The sequence below is a fragment of the Tiliqua scincoides genome, chromosome 7 (genome assembly GCF_035046505.1).
Source record: "Tiliqua scincoides isolate rTilSci1 chromosome 7, rTilSci1.hap2, whole genome shotgun sequence".
NCBI lineage: Eukaryota > Metazoa > Chordata > Lepidosauria > Squamata > Scincidae > Tiliqua > Tiliqua scincoides.
In genome coordinates, this window is record NC_089827.1 from 26,823,401 (window position 1) to 26,844,501 (window position 21,101).

Sequence of the window (21,101 nt, forward strand, 5' to 3'; positions counted from 1 at the left end):
GCACACCAGATAACAAGAGACCTCGTCCTGGTGCTCTCCCCTACATCTGGCATTCTGACTTAACCCATTCCTAAAATCAGGAGGTTGCGCATACACATCATGGCTTGTACCCCATAATGGATTTTTCCTCCAGAAACTCATCCAATCCCCTTTTAAAGGCGTCTAGGCTAGACGCCAGCACCACATCCTGTGGCAAGGAGTTCCACAGACTAACCACGCGCTGAGTAAAGAAATATTTTCTTTTGTCTGTCCTAACCCGCCCAACACTCAATTTTAGTGGATGTCCCCTGGTTCTGGTATTATGTGAGAGTGTAAAGAGCATCTCCCTATCCACTCTGTCCATCCCCTGCATAATTTTGTATGTCTCAATCATGTCCCCCCTCAAGCGTCTCTTTTCTAGGCTGAAGAGGCCCAAACGCCGTAGCCTTTCCTCATAAGGAAGGTGCCCCAGCCCCGTAATCAGCTTAGTCGCTCTCTTTTGCACCTTTTCCATTTCCACTATGTCTTTTTTGAGATGCGGCGACCAGAACTGGACACAATACTCCAGGTGTGGCCTTACCATCGATTTGTACAACGGCATTATAATACTAGCCGTTTTGTTCTCAATACCCTTCCTAATGATCCCAAGCATAGAATTGGCCTTCTTCACTGCCGCCGCACATTGGGTCGACACTTTCATCGACCTGTCCACCACCACCCCAAGATCTCTCTCCTGATCTGTCACAGACAGCTCAGAACCCATCAGCCTATATCTAAAGTTTTGATTTTTTGCCCCAATGTGCATGACTTTACACTTACTGACATTGAAGCGCATCTGCCATTTTGCTGCCCATGCTTGTGTGCTTTTGCTGCCCTTTTGTCTTGTGTGCTACTGGGTGGGCCACTGTGAGATACAGGAAGCTGGGCTAGGTGGGCCTTTGACCTAATCCAGCAGTGCTCTTCTTATGTTTTTATGAAACTTATATGGTTGTTGCCAATTTAAGAAGTACTGTACCTTCATTTAACTGAAGGTGTACATTATGTTTTGAATCCAAGGTGTATATATGTATTTGATATTCATTTCTTATAGCTTTATATTGTTTGTATTTTTAAAAGTAAGCTACTTCGGGTGCCCCTTCAGGTGAAAAGCAGGATACAAATAAAATAAACACATATTGGAGCCTCGGAAAGGATAATCAGAGAAAGGTGTATCACTCCCCCCTTCTACCAATATCAGGAGATTTGGGGCCCTCACTTGTATAGCAGGAGGTGTACAATATACTGCTGGATGTGCAGTTTTCCACATTAGTTTACTCAAGCTGTTGTGGTACTTGCTGGATCAATGCTGTAATTTATAAGTGATTTTTTTATTTTGCAAACCCAAGAATTTTGGAGTTATAACACCAATACTAAAATAGGTATTAAATAACTACAGGTAGTGAGAATATTCTCCAGATAAAACTGCCACTCTTTGAACAGCTAAAAAGGACAGTGCAATTTTTTTTTCTTACAAACATATAAATTATTTTATTTACAAAGCCATGTTACAAAAAATAATAATAATAATAATAATAATAAAGCAAAAACCCAAAAACAAAAACAAAAAATACAATCGCTCACTAGAGAATATCTCCAGGCCTGGTGCAGTATCAGTCAGATACATGTTTGTTCTTTTTTCAGAACTGTTAGCCATAAAGTTTACTATTTACACCTACTTTCGACACAATTATCACAAGCATGGAATGGGTTCTCTCTGATACTGCTAATACATAAAAGGTGCAGAACAAAGAATGAAAATACTTAGTGTTACAAAATATGAGTTTGTAGAAAAGAAACTGACTATACACATATGGCATTTTCTTTTAGAATGACTGGACATGCTTTCTTCAAAAGTCTTCTGAAAAAGATTCTAAAATCTGTAGTAGGAAAGCACAAGAGAGGAGGTGCAAATTCATTTCTGTGCAACAGTTAATATTCCCATGACTGACCAGCTATGCAAAACCCACAGAGTTTTGTTAAAGTGCCATGGGTCAACAGCATAACAAAATATAAGGTGTAAATAGAAAAATTTCTTTACTTTTTTTAAACAATAGTTCACTGAGAATCAGCAATAATAGAATATGCTGTATAAACTATTCTCTACAAAGGTTGATCAGCACTATGTACAATTGTTAACATTGATACAAAAGAAGGCATACAAGTTATCCAAGTTATCCAAGTCTCATATATATATATATATATCTCTCATATATATATGGCTGACGGGCCTATGCATTGCGTATGTGGAACAACCAAAGCTTCTGAGCCTCTATTGCTGGAATCACAAAGTCTTCAGGCAAATGGGGGAGTAAAAATTGTTGAATGAATGCTACACTAATACATTATAGGCTGGTCCAGTTCATATCCATTTTAAAAACTGCATTTCATTTGTCAGGCTGAAGATTTTGGTACATAAGTAATTAAATATTGATTTTTTTTTTTTAATGCAGGGAACAAAAAAAATGTTTGGGGAATTTTACTTGATACTTAGGTTTCCAAAATGCTCATAGGCCTAAGCCATTGAAAAGGAAAGTATACATATATAAGCAGCATTCAAAGAACACTCTCCACAGTCCAGCTTCCTACATAATAGAAGTATGTTAAGAGCTAGGGAATTCTTAACACTTTCAGTCACAGACTGGTATTAATTCTCAGAAGCAGCCACTGAATTTCACCATCACTGTTTTCCCCTCTAGAAGTAGACACAGCAGTTCACTGATGAGAGGGGCTTTGTTACTGAGATTTTAAAAACTCCTGCAGTTGTAAAACACAAAATAAATTAGTAAAAAAAATAAAAATAAAACAAGGCTCTGTTCCTATAACTGAAGAAAAAAATTGTGCAAAAATAAAGATATGTACACATTTTTCAGTCTGAACTAATGTACAATACATAACTCAAAGTACATGAAAAATATAAACATTGCTCAAACTTTCCTAAGTTTCATATTGTTCATGAAACTATTTCTGTTACCTTTCAAGTATAGCAAAACATAAATTATTCCAAATTAACACTATAAAAATTTACTTTAAGAATATTTTCTATTTTTTCCCCAAAGGGCCTAGTCTTGTTTAAAATTGTTAAACATTTTAAAATCTGCCTTAAACCTAAAAAAAAGTAACCATCTCCCTATTTGCATTCTTTCTCTTTTCCCCAAGATGTAAATACATCAGCATATAAGTGCACTTTAACACTGTAGAAATAAAAGTTAACTCCTCTGTAATAATTTTGCAGTACCCTAGTATTGATTTCCTGATTACAAAAATCTTTTATAAAAAATTTATTCAGTAATTCCTGTAAAACATTGTCAGTGCAATTCTACTGATGCAAATTCAGTATCACCAACTCTTGTCTTTGCAAAAACAAATTGTTTCATCATGGAGAACAGTAGTATGGATTCTTTGGGGCTCTCCATCTACATATGAGGAAATTTTCATGTGATGCTCCTAGGAGCAAGGTGCATAAACCTCTCCATGCACTGAGAGGATTAGGAACACCAAGAAACAAGAGGTGTTGCACACTGAAATCACTGCCAGGAGTCAGTGAAATTTGTGGGCACACAATAATTGTCAGTCATTATATGCTGCTGAGAATGCACTAGGCAATTTTTTTAAATCCATAGGACAATACAGAAGTTACTGTTCATTTGAAATAATGAAGGGGTGTTTTAAATCTATTTTAACCACAAACGGCATTATTTTGGAATGTCTACTGCTGTCAGAAACAAAAAAGGAAACAATGCAAACATTTGCTTGGAAAGGCATCAATCCCAATCAAACCAGATTGCACAGGTCAGAGGCCAATGTATATTAACTAAAATAAACCACAAGTACAGTTTTATGTAGATTTCAATTTTTTTTTTTTAATACCACAAATCTATGTAAGTTAAAACCATCTGCAGGACACAGAAAGTAAAACAAGAAACTCTGGGTAGGGTTGCTAAGAGACAAGATTTTAGGCTGGTTGTTTTTCCTTGTTATGGAAGAGTCCGTATCCTACCAGTCCGGTTTAATGTCTTCTGAAAGATAAAATAAAGCCAAGTGTCAAAGCAATGAAACCATTTTTCACCATATTTTCTTCTGAAACACATGGGAGCTAAATAAGTTTTAACTACATTAGATCTCTGATAAAAAATGATCCACTGAACAACATCTATTTTCCTTTGGGGAAAGATTTAACACACACTTCACATTTGTAAACTGGTAACACAATATCAAGGTAAGTAGGTAGCAAATTTAATCTTTTCCTTGCATGTCATGTATCTGCAGCTTCCGTCAGGTACAACAATGCCAAGTGGTATACAAAGCTGTATCAGGGATCCAATTATACATAGCTGAAAACCACAGAGTGTCTGAAACACCCAGCCTTTGTTGAGAACATTCATCTGGAGGCATCCCACATCTACACTATAGCATTAGCAGTGTAATCCTATGCATGTCTACCAGAAGAAAGGCTTATTAAATCCAATTGAACTTACTCTCTTGGAAATGCAAGAAGGACTGTAGTCTAAGGGCCAAATCTTATCCAGTTTTCCAGGTCTGGTGTAGCTGTGCCAGTGGGGCATAGACTGCATCCTGTGGTGGGGAGGCAGTCACAGAGACCTCCTCAAGGTATGGGAACATTTGTTCCCTTACCTCGGGGCTGCATTGCAACTACACCAGTGCTGGAAAGTTGGAGAGGATTGGGCCCTGAGTCTGAAGCAAGTTTAACTTATATCAATGGAACTTTTTAGAATGCATCCCTAATAAAGATGGGACAGACTTTCCCCAAGTATTGTGGAACTGTGAAAAAAAACTTTAAATAAGATGCTAGACTGTGCATTTCAACTGATTTACCTTAGAAGGGCTAAATCAAGACATGCACTACAGAAATCGCACTGCTTTTTAAACAGCCACAAGAAATATTCGAGTGAACAACTGGGAAAATACTTAAGAGTCCTTCTACTGATGCATAATGAAATATACAGGTGAATATTTCTTGAGATCTTTGAATTTCAAAGATTTCTTTGAAATCTTTTTCATGATATTTGGATCCCATTTATAACACTACAGATATTTTATCCTGATCCAGAAAAAGTGATCAATGCCTAGAAAGAGGTTTCTGTATTCTGATTACCTGCCTAGATCTCTTATCTCTTTACTACTACTACACTACTTGGAAAGGTTCTTGTGAGAATCACCAAGATCATGCATTTGCAAATACTCAAAATGAACTATATAATGGTAAACATTAACAACATTAATTCCCTGTGCTCTTTCTGGTATAATTGCCTGTGGTTTTTATTGCTAAAAGGAAAGTGGTTATAATTTCACTCTGAAAGACAAACTGTACACAAAAGCTGGCAAGTAAACTAGAAGGAAAAGACATCCTTAGGCAGGGACAATGGAAAGTGATTCACCTCCAGCATATTCTTCATGGTCCCTTTAAACAAAACAGGAAGCATATAATGTGCTGGGACCATTCCCAGTATGTGCTGCACTTCCTGTTTTGTTTAAAGGGATTAAGGGGGAAGAAAAAAAGAGGCTAGACAGCAGGCTCACTGCCTTCTGATTGTTTCCTGCTCACTTACAATGGGAGGCTGGTCAGAGCTGCTCCATCTAGTGTGCCACAGAGAGATGGGCAGCACACTTGGGGTGAAAAGCACCCTGAGCCTTTTTGCCACTCTTTTCAACTTGCCGCCAGAAGTGAGCTGCAACAGTTACCTCACTCTTTGGCTGCCCCTGTCCTTAGGTGTCTTTCATGAACTTGAGTGCAGGCAGATGGGAAATCGTGGATCTATAAAGCCTACAGAGCAGCACGGCCTTAAGTTCTGAAATACCAGAGTTATTGATGATTATCTGCTACATTAACTAAGAAGGGAGGAAATTTTAATCTACAATTAAAGCTTCAGACAACTGTAGTGAAAAATCAAAGCAACCCACCACTGAAAATGTAGTGTATGAATAGATCCAAGGCTGTTTTAAACAGGTCATACTTTTTATTATTTCATTTTTAAATGTACTTAAAGTAGTGTTTTTCAATTTGCCACATCTGTAACACAAACCAACTATTAATACCTTAAGTAGAAACACATATCCAAAAGATTGACCACATCTACTTTCTCTACAGTATTCAAAATGGATACGTTCCAGATTAAAAAGGCATTCCTAGTAAATGCTGAAGAACACTCAGTGTACTTTAACAGGGGCTCCCAATCAAACTACCAGTGAATTATAGATAAATGTTGAAATGATAAAATATTTAGAGTGCAATCCTAACATTGCGCTGGTCTGGTGCAAGTCCCTTGTGCTGGCTCCAGATGCTCAGATTTGCACCACCTCTTTAGGTGCATGGTTCTATCCAGGGTAAGGGGAAGTGATACCCCTTGCCACAGGCTGAACCGCTATCAGCTCCAAATGTGCACTGCATACAGGGTAGGCCTGCCAGCCTCCCTGTTCCAGCACAAGTTAGGATTGCGCTGTTATTTATATGTAATCCAATTTTGGCCATTTCACTATGATTTCCATTTTTTAAAAAGACTAAGCTCTATTAAGTGAACCTTTTTGAATATCTTTACTGAAACTTCAGCACTATTGCAAAGGTTTGGCAAATAATTCCACAAAAAGCTACTAGCACAGAAAATTGGATGTTAGCTGTCTGCCCACAATTTGTATATTATTTGTGACAGATCAACAACCAAGTTTAGAAAAAAAGGAACCAACTCTCCCAGTTTAGGGAAACTTCTCTGCCTGGTTGTTTCAAAGCAATTTTTTACTAGCCAAAATGAAGTTTTTACAATCTTGCACTAATGTTTTACGTATCATACTACAATATTGAACACAGAGAAAACTTGCATTGCACATGTAACTGGTAAAATGTTATTTGTTTTAATGTAAACAAGCAAAGCTAATGATTAACAAATGTAGCTATTTAACCACATCAATATGATGTTTAAAAACATAACTCACCTGTTTGTTGTGCACTGGATTTGATGTACTTGAAGGACTGGACTGAGACAAAGCTACATTGCTATTTTTTCCAATCTGGAAGACATATCCAGAGAATCCGGAGGTCAAAAATCACTTTAAAAAAAAACTGTCACATAATTTGCACATGTTGCAATTTGTTATCAATGATTTTTAACTAGACTATTTCTTTCATTTAACTTCTTATCTGTACTTATTATCATCAAGTAGAAGTATTGTATATTGTATTGGCAACCTTCAGTCTCGAAAGACTATGGTATCGCGCTCTGAAAGGTGGTTCTGGCACAGCGTCTAGTGTGGCTGAAAAGGCCAATCCGGGAGTGACAATCCCTTCCACACCGGGAGCAAGTGCAGTCTGTCCCTGGTCTGTCTCCCTGGCTATGGGCCTTCCTTCTTTGCCTCTTAGCCTCAGACTGTTGGCCAAGTGTCTCTTCAAACTGGGAAAGGCCATGCTGCACAGCCTGCCTCCAAGCGGGCCGCTCAGAGGCCAGGGTTTCCCACTTGTTGAGGTCCACTCCTAAGGCCTTCAGATCCCTCTTGCAGATGTCCTTGTATCGCAGCTGTGGTCTACCTGTAGGGCGCTTTCCTTGCACGAGTTCTCCATAGAGGAGATTCTTTGGGATCCGGCCATCATCCATTCTCACGACATGACCAAGCCAACGCAGGCGTCTCTGTTTCAGCAGTGAATACATGCTAGGGATTCCAGCACGTTCCAGGACTGTGTAGAAGTAGGAAAAGACTAAAGGCCTCAGAAGGCTTCCTTGGGGTAAGGGAACATTTGTTTCCTTGTCCAGTAGGTCATGTAGGACTTGCTCCAGTGATATTGCTGTTGGAAGTATGCATTGACCTGTGAAGGCTGATCAGGCCTGGAAAGGGGATACGGCAGCCATTTTCAACCACTGTGCCATGGCACACTGGTGTGCCGTGAATGGTCTGCAGGTGTGCTGCGGGCGTTTGGGACAGGGTCATTTATTAGTAGGTCCATTGGGGAATGTGAGCCCCCCACCAATAGCATGGTGTGCCTTGTCAACTGTCAAAACACTGATGGTGTGCCTTGACAATTTTAGAACCTTATCAGTGTGCCGTGAGACAAAAAAGGCTGAAAATCACTGGGATAAGGACTCCGTGAGTACTGCTGCCACTTGGGACATAACCTCCAGCTAAGGGATTGCTCATACAACTGACTTCAGGTCCTTCCTGGTTCAATACTACATTGCATACAGCAACTGTACAACTATTTCACAACATTATATTAATATATAACCCAAGTTAGCAGTTCCCTTCCACAGAAAGGATAACACCTATGGTGAATATATTTGAATATAAAATTCAAATGCAATGAAGAAACAAAGAAGTTAGTTTGAAAAGTTACTGTGTCTCTCATGAATTTTAACACGTTGACCAAAGGTAGTCAAGATCCTAACCTTTAATTTGGTACCAGTTTGCAAATGATTTAGTCTCCAGAGCCCTTAACACTCCTAAACAGATTCTTGGGGAGTTCAGTCAGCATAAGCATTTAGACATGGGGAGCCCCAAAGAGCTGGCGCATGGTCAGTGCAGCACAGCAATAAGCGGACAGCGCCAATTATGGTTTGCTCATGGAGCGCCTGAACGGGTCTCAGGGTCCCAGGGCTTTTAGAAGCAAATTGGAGAATGTTGGTCTAAAGTACACATAATAATAAAGCCCAAGGAAGTCATACTAGTTTTTGAATGAAATGCTGGTTTAATGTTCAGTTTTGTCCTGCCTCCCATGCTTTGGCCTTTTTCATGGTTTATAAGTGCCATGTGTACATTTTAGACAACCTCAATGCCTTATTTTAGCAGAAAAAACTTTTCTTGGCTGGGAGAGGGGAAAGAAAGAAAGAAGGAGTTTTCATGATGTCACAGAGCTGAGCCAATGATACCTGTGCACAGCCAGATTCTGCTACAAATCAGCAGAATGCCTTTCCTTCAGCCCAGTCCTAAAGAGAACATTACACAAAATGCAATACATACATTTCCACTGTGGCACTGCCACTCAGATTATGCATGCCTGCACATACCCCTAACACATTCAATGAACACACGGAAAAGCAAGACCTGGGTGACCCACAGAGGCAAACAGAAGAAGCCCTTACCTGCCGAGAGATGGAGCTGTTTGAAGTATCTGGCACCGTAGAAATAAGGTTGGCAGTGCTCTTTTTATGAACACTGTTCATACCAGGCATTTTAGTGATTTTACAGGCTTTGCTACTAGAACTAGAGTTTTTACGCTTTTTCCCTTCTGATTTGTCAAAACAAAGGGGTATAGAAGACACTGCATTGTGTGCTGCCAGGGAATGGTCCCCTGAATGGTGAACAAGGGAGGGCACAGACAAACTAGAGGAGTCAATACTGCTTACTACAATGCTCATGTGTTTCACTGAGTCTGTTGAGCTACTGGATAAGGAAGTCCGCCCTGAGGGCTCTGATTTGGCACTGAGTGGAGTTGTCCCGTTATTTGCATTGTGCACGGACATATTGTTATAGGAAGATGCAGCCTGATAAGAGTTCAACGTTGAGCTGGGGTTCAAGACACAGTTTTTTTTGTGGGACCCTGAAAATGAAGATGAAGAGGAGGAGGAAGTCTGCAAAGATAACGAGGAGGAAGGAGATGATGGTGGTTTTTTCTTTTTGTTACTCGAAGACTCGTCGCTGCGACACGACAGATCTCTGACTTTTGAGGATTTGCTGGTTTTTGTTTTGGATGGCTTGTGAGATGGGGAAGGGATGACTGCTGGCACTGGTGACATGGCCGATGGCGTCTTAAATGTCGAATCTAGGATACTCAGACTGGAAGCCATGTGAGAGAAAGCTGTGCTGTGTGACATAATGGAATTTGTATCCGATGTAGTCACAAAAGTTGCATTTGATAACATGGCTGAAGTCATTATGTAGGAAGAAGGGATTCTGGAGCTGACAGGTGTTGAAGGAATATACACTGCACTGGGATTGCTGAAAGGCTGCAAAACTGATGCTGGAAAGGGGGTGGCGATATGTGCTGCCGGAGAGGACATGGGGCTATCAACTGCAGGAGGGATTTTCCTAAAATGAGAAAGGAAAAGAAAATATATAAGTTCAGAGGTTTCATTTTAGTTGCACATGCAATTCTTGGAGAAAGCAGTGCAAACAATTTTTGTATGAATATTTCAGTCTCCCAGTTCCAATTAGGGGTATTTAAGAAAAGCTACAAATTTGATTCCCAACACCTGCAAGTTTAATACTGGGGATATATGAGTCTACAAAACAGTTCATGAACTCACAAGTGTCCCTCAGCGTATACCTCTTGAGCACTAATTACTCTTTTTCCTTCTACCAGGATTGGATGCTGAGTGCAGCCATTTTTTAAAATTCATTTTTATTTTATTTTTATTTATTCATTGTATTTTTATTCATTGAGTTAGAAGATTTATATCTGCCCTTTCCTCCTAATATACAGAGCACTCAAGGTGACTTACAAAAAAATTGAATAAAAATAAAAAGCAAGTAAAACAATAAAACATCAACAGGAGCAGCACGTCATAGTAATAAAAAAGCATACTTAAATTTCCAGGCACAAAAGCCTAGGAAATATAAAATACAATAGCAGAGACAAAAATCCAAATACCAAACATTCAAGAGAGAAAAGCAAAACAAAAAATAAAAGTTTTGAGACCTAACCAAAAGGCTAGCAGAAAAGGCACAGATCTTAATACTATTTAGGAGGGGGTTCCATATCAGTGGCACCACAACAGAGTAGGCTGTGCTCCTTGTCACTGCAGCCTGGCTTCTGTCAGGGCAGCACACACAGCAGGGGCCTGTCAACTGATCTCAGGGATGGGCGAGTTGACATGGGTGGTGAAATCACACCTTTCTATACAGCTTGGAACTCAAAAACCCTTCTCCCAAGCTTTAAAGATTAAAACAAAACAAAACCACAAAAACCAGCACCTTAAATTGTGCTTGAAAACAAACGAGCAACCAGTGTTGTCTCGGGAGCAGAAGTTGAACTGAGTCACACCACCAAGCACCAAGACCATGTGGGCTGCCACATTCTGAATTAATTGCAGTTTCTGATAGTCTTCAGGGGCAGGCCCACGTAGAGCATGTTACCAAGCATCTTGATGTTACCAAGGCATGGACCACTGTACCAGAGGACTCTCAATTTAAAAAAAGGCACAAAACAGACATGGACAAGAACTACCAGAAAAGACGCAACCCAGAATAGAGGCAGTTGCTCTCCCCTGCTACATACAAGAGACTTGCATTTAAAATGCTTAGCAAAGTTATCAAGGGCTAAACTGGTAGTGTATGTTCTAACATGGTCCATATATTCTATACAAACACATTTAGGTTAACACTGTTTAACAAAGTAACTATTAACCTTGAAAGAAACATGAGAGAAACATAGTGCAAATCACTTACCTCCACATCTGTGAATTTAAGTGTTTTTCTACCATGGAATTAAGTGCAAGTCGAAAACGATCCCATCTTCTGTCAAATACATAATACCCTCTTCCCATTAAATGACTTCCAAAGGAACAAAACTGGAAAGCAGAAACAAAACACATCAAGATGCAGTAGACTTGTGAAGTTATCTGTACAATCCAAAAGACTGCTGTTCATGAATGCATAAGTAGGAATATGAGGTACTAAAATAGTTGCATTTAGATTATTAGCTATTTGACTTAACTGAAAATAATTGCAATAGGAAATAGCTTTAGCTTCTTTTCTATACCAGAGACCTGGTTTTGTTTTTGAAGTGCTTTAATTGCACTCTCTTTTGTATCCTACTTTCCTAAGATTGTACTGCATTAAAATGTATTCTGGTCTCTGGCACAACAAACAAATACACCCATTAGTGTACAGCAGACATAACTACTCAAAGAACTAAATGAAAAGGCACATCTACCTTTATAAGCATTTTTTGCAAGAGCAAACATGAATACTGGTTTTAATTTTTAGGCAATTGTTAGCTTTTATCACAGCCATTGTATTTCTTGCATCCTTAAGTTGCCTGCCTGATGAAGTGTTGGAAGCTGCCTAGTGCTGGCAATATTAACATCAGTGGCATAATATAAAAAACTGTGTCATTTTGGAGTAAAAAGAAGTTACCATTCTCAGTTCTAATAAAAGAAGCCAAGCAAGCCAAGAAACCAAGTAACTGTTTACACTAAAAACTACTGATTTGGATGTTCAAAGCATGTTATAATGCTTGTTTACCGTAACAACTTATGATTTAAATGAGGTTGAGAGATCATGATTTTCCCAAGGCCATCCAGTGAGAGAAAATTCAGTTTACAAATAATGGAGAGCAGCAACAAAGAATCCCCAAATGGCAAGACACAGTCCACTATAAATAGTGTCAACCCATTTAATTGGCTGGATTCCCTCTAATGTGGAAGCAGGACTTTAGTTGTCTCTCAACTGCCACTTCTTCATTTATTGTCGAGAAATTCAATTTTTAACCATTTTTTAAAATTGTACATGACACACGCCAGTGCAGAGGGTGGCAACTGCATCAGGTAACAAGCTATAGGGGGGCAACAAGCTGAGTTTGACATTAGTTGCCAAAATTGTGAAAACCTCGGTATGTATGAATAATACCATCATGATATACTATATCATTGGAAAGGGAATTTAATGCTTAATGCAATGAAACAAATTTTGTTGGAATATCTACTTTCTCTCAAAAGTTATGACCAATTAACCAGAAAAGTTTTTACTTATTTACTTAATAAATTTAATTTGATTTCGTTGGGGGGTGGGCTACAAAATCTTCTTTGATCCCGGGTAGCAGATGTCTTAGCTATGCCACTACCCCATTTTCTTTAAACTATGTGTGTGACATCACTTCCATGGCATCATTTTGGACTACACTTTCATTAGCTACACCACTGCTACGTGCAACTGGTAGTGCTGCATGTTGTGTTTTGCCTTTTACATTTGAGCACCAATTTAAAACCATAATTAAAAAGTAAACTGCAACTTGGACTGAAACCTCCTGACTTAGTAGGGTCTTGAACCAACCTCTCCTATGCAAAACTAATAGTCTGCTGACTGCACCATGTCATCCATCTCCAAACTAGTTCCCTAACCATCAAGGAAACCTCCCACCTTGGTGATCCAATTTTGGAAACACTGCTATGCCTTGTACTGGATAAAAATATCAATCCTGCCAGTAAAAATTTTTATGTTCAGAGGACGATGCAGGTTCCTAAAGTTGCACCACCAACCTCACATATATTAAAGCATTCTAATTCCGGTAATACATCTCTAGCACCACCAAAACATTTTTTTTCCTCTGTCAATCTGTATTAATAAAAACCTCCAGTTGCCTATTCATTTGTTTAGTTTGATTTATGTCAAAGTTATTAGCTCAGGAGGCCAAGAGTCCTGAGATTATCCAATACAGTCTAAGCAGTAAACAAACCTCTTCTGATTTGATACCATATGGCTAGACTTACAAAAAACAATAAGATTTTAAACCAACAGGGAAGGACAAAAAATACAGAACAGCCAGGCTGGTGTGCACTTAAGGCAGGCAGGCAGGCTTCAGAACAGATGGTTAATGTAACACTTAAGATGAGTCTCCATTATTAGACTAGTGCTTTAAACATACACACACAGGAGTTTTTCACATAGAATACCATATTTGAATACTCTCCTATTTCCCACCTGTCATCTCAACTGGTACAGTCCACTTGAGATCACATGCTGCTGGTGGGGGGGGGGGTGTAGACCTTGTCTATGTCTAGAAGAAGATATTATAATAGGCTGAATATGGTAATATAATCTTGCTTCTCATGTGCACTTACCCAACTATTAGATATCTAATTTTTAATGTTGGAAAATGGAGAATACATCTCATGTTCTTTTGTGTGGCATTAAGTTATACATTATCAAAATGACATTCGTTCATATTTGGGTTGTAATATGTGCTCCTGGTAGTTGGATTTCTCAGCAGTTTTCAACACAACTGACCATGCTATCTTTCTAAGCCACCTGAGGTGGATGGATTTGGAGGATGGTCTGATAATTTTATGGTGGTATAATTTTTATGGTGGGTCTGATAATTCCTGGGGGGTAGGTCTTGGGTGTACTGGGAGTCTTTCATTCATTCCCATGCAGTGGCTTCACCAGGGTTTGCATCACCTGGTGCAGGAGGCCAGAGCGTCACCCTATGATGGATCTCCTCCCATGTAGTGGGCAGGGCAACACCCTAGGTGGTAGGCATGGTGATGCACCATCACCCCACCCCCACTGTTTTTTTTACTATAACTTTTGATAGAATAGAGATACAGGTTGAGCCTCATTATTCGTGTGGGTTCGGTTCCAAGCACTCGTGGATGGCAAAAAATGCACTATAGCAAATCAATTTAAAAAACAGTTTCTCTGCTCCGGTGATTTAAAAACAGCCTTGCTGACCTTTGTGATGTAAGAGTCAATTCTCAAGAGTCAATTGTCAAGAAGACAATTCATCAATCAGTCACTTAGAAAGGCACTTCACTCAGCCCCTCCCTTCACCAATGCAAAGTGATCACCTTTCTTTCACATGCTCAGTGGGAAGGGAGGGGTCGCCTGGAGAGAGAAGGATTGATGGATTGTCAGCCAGCTGCCCTCTCTCTCTCTCTCTTTCTCATTAATGAGGCTATTGTTGAAGGACTGTTCAGTTTTTTAAACTGATTTTAAAGGAGTGCATTTTTCCCAATTTTCCAGGGATCAGCACATTCCTTCTCATTTGTGTTGAGTCAAATCCATGTATAAAAAGGCTGGACCTGTATTTCAACATGGTTTGTTTCAATGCAATCTGTTTAAAATTACACATCAAATGATGTATACAATATGATGGTATTACTCAAAAATACCAATATTTTAACCATTTTGGCCAAAAGTGGTTTTACCCCCTCCATGCATGTCACCCAGTGCAGCCTGCACCTCCCCAGCAACACCACTGGTCCTATGGGCTGTTGGGTCTTCAGGGGTCTTCCATGTTATTTTGCATGAAACTATATGGGACTGATCTTGAAAGTGTCCAGAAACGACAACTGGTGCAAAATGTCTCAGCATAGCTGCTGGTGCAAGTCTGGTCATTAAATGTATTCATTAGGAGATACAGAAGTTAGAGAAACAGTAATACCTCCCATAAGTCTGCTTCTTCAGCTATTGATTTGTTACAACATGCTTTGTCCTGGTGAGATTGACTCTGATTCTAGCCTATCAATGAGCTCCATTTTCTACCTATTAGATCAGGAGGAGGGGACCACGTAAGTATTGGCTGAAGCAGGGGATTGCCGCAACGCTATCCCAAGGATAGCACTGCTGCCAGGGACAAGAGGGTTTCCCCCCCCCACTTACCTCCAAGCCATTGCTGGAGCCCTGGAAGAGCTCTCCACACAGCTCCCAAGCCTCTGTAAGTCTGAAATTTTTTTTTTTAAAATGGACAGCTCTGGCTTTTCCAACAAAACCGGAAGTGCCCAATTTTTCTTTTTTATACACTTTCCCACCCCTTAAAGGGATATAGGCCAGTGTTTTCCTGGCAGACCCACAAGTTTAGGAACGACTGTATTAGATTAACTATGTATTCTATGGAGCTATTTCAAGAAGTGCTCAGCTTTCAAGAATAGTTCCTCCCACCTGATGAGAAGCATCATAGTACAAAATTTGGCCTTCTTATTAGCAGTGGTGTTTAAAAAGTGCAATTTGCTGTTCCAAAATCTCACAGCTATCCGCCTCAGTAAGAGCAACCAGATGGCAGATTACATCAATCCCATTTGACTGCATTTTCTGGCATTTCTAGGTTTGTTTTTTTAATTGTTTTTGCTGCTGTTTGAGTTTTTGTGTTGCTACTGCTCAATTATGCTGGTGTTGTGGTTTTTTGTTTTTTTTAAATTCTTTGGAGTGCATTGTGAGTATATGTAATGGAATATATGTAATCTTCCATGATATGGAAGATATGGTATACAATTCATTTGACAAGTAGATGTCAAACTTCAGGCAAAAAATCCTTCTTCCATTAAGAGTCTACAGCCAGTATCAAACATCAGCAATAACCAAGATTACTGGAAAGAGACATACCCCAAGAGGCCGAGGATGGTGTCCAGCATAGTGGCAGTCTAACTTATCAGATTCTTCAGCTCCATCTACTTCACCCTCATCACTGGATAATCTACTAGGCAAGTCTCCTCCCATGGGAGGCAGAGGCAGTTCTTGTGCATACCCAGTGTGATTTGAAGAACCTGTGCTATTTATGCTGTTTGTAGAAGAGGGTCTAAAAGAATAAAAAAAGTATATAAACAATGAGTTGAAGCTCTACAATTACCTTCCCAGTAAACAGATTTACAGTGAGATCTTAGTTTCTCAGAAATAATACCTAATAAATTCAACAGAACTTACAGCCAAGGACAGGTATATAGGATTGCAGCCCTAAGAACTTACCTATGTCAGGTTCTTAGGGTCCAACTGGATGTTTTTCTTAGGATCAAACTGGAATTATTTTTCCCAACCGAAAATTCCCTCTTTCTTAAAAAAAGCCAATTCAAAGGCAACATCAGTTGGCAACAGGACACACATGGCACAGCAGGTTCACTTTCCCTCTTGTGGCTTCATAGTTCCTGAACCTCAGTGTGACTGACTTCGGAGTAATGGAGCTGAATTATTTTATGCCTGTTCTTTAGCTGCAGGCCTGCACCAAATTAAACTGGCAACAAATTTTTCTGCCCCCTCTCTTCTGCAATCCCCTCTCTCACAAACCACTTCCCAGCTCTCTTCTTTCTAACAGGCTGGCAATGAAACACAGGAGAGGAAGGCAACATCTCTCCTTCTCTCCCAAAGCTCTACCGGCCCTATGTTTGGATGAAGAGAGCACTCAGCAACAGGGCCGAAGGACAAGGCAGGCACCTTGCTACTGGTGGAACAATCCTATGGCTCACAAGGGAAGGGAAGGAAGCAATGAGAAAATCATGGTGGCAATACCCAACCCCCTCCTTCAGTCCTGCCACTACTGTGATTCTGTTTTCACTTGCTTCTTCTCCTTTGTGGGAAGGAGAGCAATCAGAAAGAGGATTGCAGGGGCACTGAAGGTGGTAATGGGCTGTCACTGTTTCTTCTAGTTTGCTTCATTTTCCAAGTGGGAAGGAAAGAGATAGCAGAAAGAAGATTGTGATAGCTGGCAGGGTGAACAGCCAGGCAGGCCAGTGGAGGCGGTTAGGCAAACTTGGGGTGCGGGAGTCCTGCCTCCTGGGATAGCCCACTCATGCCTAAAGTAAAGACAGGATCCATTCATGCCTAAACAGGCTACTCACCTAGAAAATACCGAACTGGGTAGTTTAGATTTTGCAGGTGATGTTCTTTTAGGTTCTTGCCCAGAGTTCACTGAAGCTCCTGACAGTGTGTCTTGTGCTGGTACAGTATGGCTCTGGTGGCTCTCCCTTATAGACTGTGGATGCTCCTTGTCTTTTGCCACTTCTTTTTCCCGGGAACGAGCTTTGTGTTCAGCTAGAAGGATGTCAAACTGTTTTTTACGGCCGGGAACCGCTCGCCGATGATTAAGTGAATGAGTCTAAAAATAGGGTGGTTAAAAAGTATTTGGTTGTGCATGTATGTAAAATCACTTAATCAAATCTTCTACATTTCTAAAATTAATATCTAATAGATCAACAGAATATTCACTTAAATATAATACAACAGGAAACGGGGGGGGGGACTAGGGCAGCGAAGCAATCCCCAGGATCGTGTTGCTAAGGGGGGGGGTGAGGGGGTGCTTTTGACTTTATGAAGGTGGGGCTGCAGGTGTGGGGAGCCTTGAGCAGCGCTCCCTGAGGCTTGGAACATTCAGAAATAGCAGGTGCAAAGCACCTCCTGCAAAACGGAAGTGCTCTGCGCTTACTTTTTCCAAGCCTCAGGGGGCACTGCAGAGGGCTGTGCAGGGCTCCCTGCACTTCCTGCAGCCTGCTGCAGCTCTACCTTCATAAAGTCAAAAGCACCCCCCTCCCATACGGATGTGATCCTGGGGATTGCATCCCGCCTCTCCCCTTCCCCTGCCCCTTAAAGGGACAGGGAAACCTTTATACAAACAGGTGGGTCATGACCCACCAGTTTGAGAACTGACTTCAGTGGCCAGCTCCTGCCTGTTACCATGCCATTTTTCTCTTTAGAAAGTGCTGGGAAACAGCCCTCCAGGATGACCATGTGGAGTCACTTCCTGGTACATTCTATAGGAAAAAGGTGGCAACAACAGCATACAGGGGTTGTGAATACTAACACCAGTTGAAGTACTGTTAAAACTACTGCTATCTGCTGAGAAGCAGCAAAAAAAGCTTCTTACAAAAAAAAAAATCCTCCTGCTACCACCACCAAGTGGGCAATTGATTTATGCAGATGGGTTTCTGCTCTTCATTACAAGGCTCTCAGATACTCATCATCACAGGTTATAAGCCATGATGGGCATATTTAACCTCCTGGTTCTAATAGGCTATATCTGAATGCCAGATGCAAGTGAGTACAGAATACAGGTATCTTGTTGTATTGTGCGTTTGCTGAGGCATCTGGTAGGCCATGAAGCTGGACTAGATGGGCTTTTGGCCTGATCCAGCAGGGGTCTTTTTGTGTTTTTACTAAATGTACAATAAGCATAATATTGCCAAATGACAATATTCAAGCCAGTTTCACAGTACGTGTATTCAGTAATATAGCTAGAAGACAGAAATGGCTACATGGATTTCTCACCTAATTATTTAGAGACTGATGAAATTGGATGGGTCGCTGGGGCCACAATGAGTTCAAAAGCCCCTGGAATACAAAACACTGCCATTCAGGAAGATGTTTTAAAACTCAGGCCCAGTATCATTGGGCAACTGCCGAGGGCGCACTGCTGATCACAGAGATCACACACACTTTGTGTGGTGGTGGTAGTAGTAGTAGAGAGATACTCTTGAGGTCCACTGATGGTAGTTTGCTAAGTGCACCCTGAAACCTGGAACTGGCCCTGTCAAATATGATTTACTATTGGTATTATGTTATTAATTTTGATTGAATGGTAGCTAACTTGGCTTCTTATTTAAAGGAGAAAGGTGTAATATAAATGGAGTAAAATAAAATACTGCAGACACTCTCCTATAAGTCGACCTCACAGATAAGTCAAGGACAGGCTTTGAGCCAAAAACTATGAAATTTTCTATGAGTCTCGGATAAGTAGGGGGTTAAACTTAAGGGAGCGTCTGACTATAATTTTGTCATTGTATCTAAGGCCAAATCCTCAAAAATAACCTACCAGTAATTGATACCTAAGAACTGTGTGGTCTTTATTAAAAATATAGTAAAAGATCATAAGATACATTTTTATTCATTAACTTCTTAAATGCTGGTCTTCACAACCTTTTTGTAATCACTGATAGTGTTTACAAGAAGGCTGTGAAGACCTTTTTAAGTGCACTGTAAACGATGTATCAGCAGAACCATTAATCAAATCCTTCTTTAAGGTGCCTGGTGTGTTAAGCCAGAGACTCTACATATAACATACAACTTGTAACACATAACTGGGAGTGTGCAATTCAATTTACAGCAGAGAGATAAGTAACAAGAAATGAGCATGGGCAAGCATAGCTACATATAGTTGCAATCTGATTTACTCAGAAGTAACTTAATGCTTTCCATGGGTGTTATTCTTAAGTAATGATGCACTGAATTGTAGCCTCAGACTTTGTTTCAGATGGAAATAATGATTACATATTGATATTTTAAAAACCAAACCTCTGCCAAACATTTGCAGAATGGAACAAAGGTGCAGAAGGGGTGCAATCTTGCCAAAGAGAATGAGGCTTGCTTGATTTAAATGGAAGCCTTGAGCCCTGGCTTACATTTTTTCTCAGAAGCAGTGAAAAGGTTAACTTTGGCTGAAGCTTGCAGTTTTGTTGCCCTGGAGATTAATAGTTCGTAATTACCTCTGCATTGCCCTTTTTCTCTCCTCTGGGCTTCTCTTGTGCCTGAACAGCCCTGACCCAAGTAAGCCACAGATAAGGCAAGGAGATGATTTACACTTGATTTATTGGCAGAAATTTCTCATCTTATTGGCAAGTACATATGGTAATAAATATTGTGCATCAGTCAGAAATAAGATGTTAATACAGGAGATATAACGTTAGGGACAAAAAGGCTCTCCTGCTTATAGTGAATGGCAGACCGAGAACAAATTATAAATTAGTCACTAATTAGCAGGTAGAATGTCAGTTGCAAAGAAGGGGGGAAGAAGCTAATATGCCTACACTTATGAAATGTTTTTCAAAAAATGTAATGTTATGATTATGAATAAATTGTCAGCAATTGTTCACTGCATAGCAGTGAACGCAAATGCTATCCAACAGTTTGCAAATTACTGGAAGCTCTTCATTATAGGAATAATATATTGGGTCAAGAAGAGTAATCTGAGAAGCCAAGTGATGAAACTTTATTCTCTTAGCTAGATGACTACTAAAGAAATCAGAATATTTATGGATGTGAGTTAATAAATTAATTAATACAGTATTTTGATTACCAAACAAGGTCCTATTCTATGCACTCTTTTTTTTAGTTTACTTTTAAAAGAGTATTTTTAAAAATTTTATATTCATGTTGTATGTCAATATGTTCTATCACCCCGTTTCCTATATATTTTCTGTATAAAATATATACATATACAGTATGTAATATTAACAGTATTTATATACCACTCTTCAACAAAAATTTCACAAAGCGGTTTACAGAGAAAATAAAATAGCTAATGGCTCCCTGTCCCAAAAGGGCTCACAATCTAAATATATAAATCTAAAAAAATGTATATGTTGTTTTAAAAAAGAAACACTTATTTCAACCAAAAAGAAAGCTACCTTGCAGGTGAGTGATCTTGTGCAGGGTTTCTTTGACTCAGGATCCAATACGCCACAGTGTTTATTTGGGTCAAACTCTCTTTCTGCTTATCATAAAGATGAAAATATTTTAAAAATTAATATTTGTTGGTTACATGAATAAAACTGAAGATACAGTATGAACGCAGATAAGAATGAATATCTAAAAACACCAATGTTTAAATCTCCCTCTAACGGTATGTCCCAAAATGTAGATGTGCTAAAAAGGAGAAGATGGGTACA

General features: G+C 39.7%; 1 protein-coding gene across 3 annotated transcripts in view; it reads right to left on the reverse strand.

Moving 5' to 3' along the window:
- Positions 1-1,522: 1,522 nt before the first annotated feature.
- The window catches only part of ATXN7L1 (ataxin 7 like 1), a 99,297-nt gene continuing 79,718 nt past the window's right edge, over positions 1,523-21,101 (reverse strand). For 2 of the 3 annotated variants that reach the window (XM_066634187.1, XM_066634186.1), the window contains 7 exons: positions 20,841-20,923; positions 17,283-17,539; positions 16,057-16,249; positions 11,404-11,525; positions 9,099-10,044; positions 6,964-7,038; positions 1,523-4,034 (listed from right to left, as the gene is read on the reverse strand). In XM_066634187.1, coding sequence (XP_066490284.1) covers positions 3,993-4,034; positions 6,964-7,038; positions 9,099-10,044; positions 11,404-11,525; positions 16,057-16,249; positions 17,283-17,539; positions 20,841-20,923 — 1,718 coding nt within the window. In that variant the 3' untranslated portion in view covers positions 1,523-3,992. The remainder of the gene's footprint in view (positions 4,035-6,963; positions 7,039-9,098; positions 10,045-11,403; positions 11,526-16,056; positions 16,250-17,282; positions 17,540-20,840; positions 20,924-21,101) is intronic. The other variant, XM_066634188.1, reaches the window with a different exon arrangement.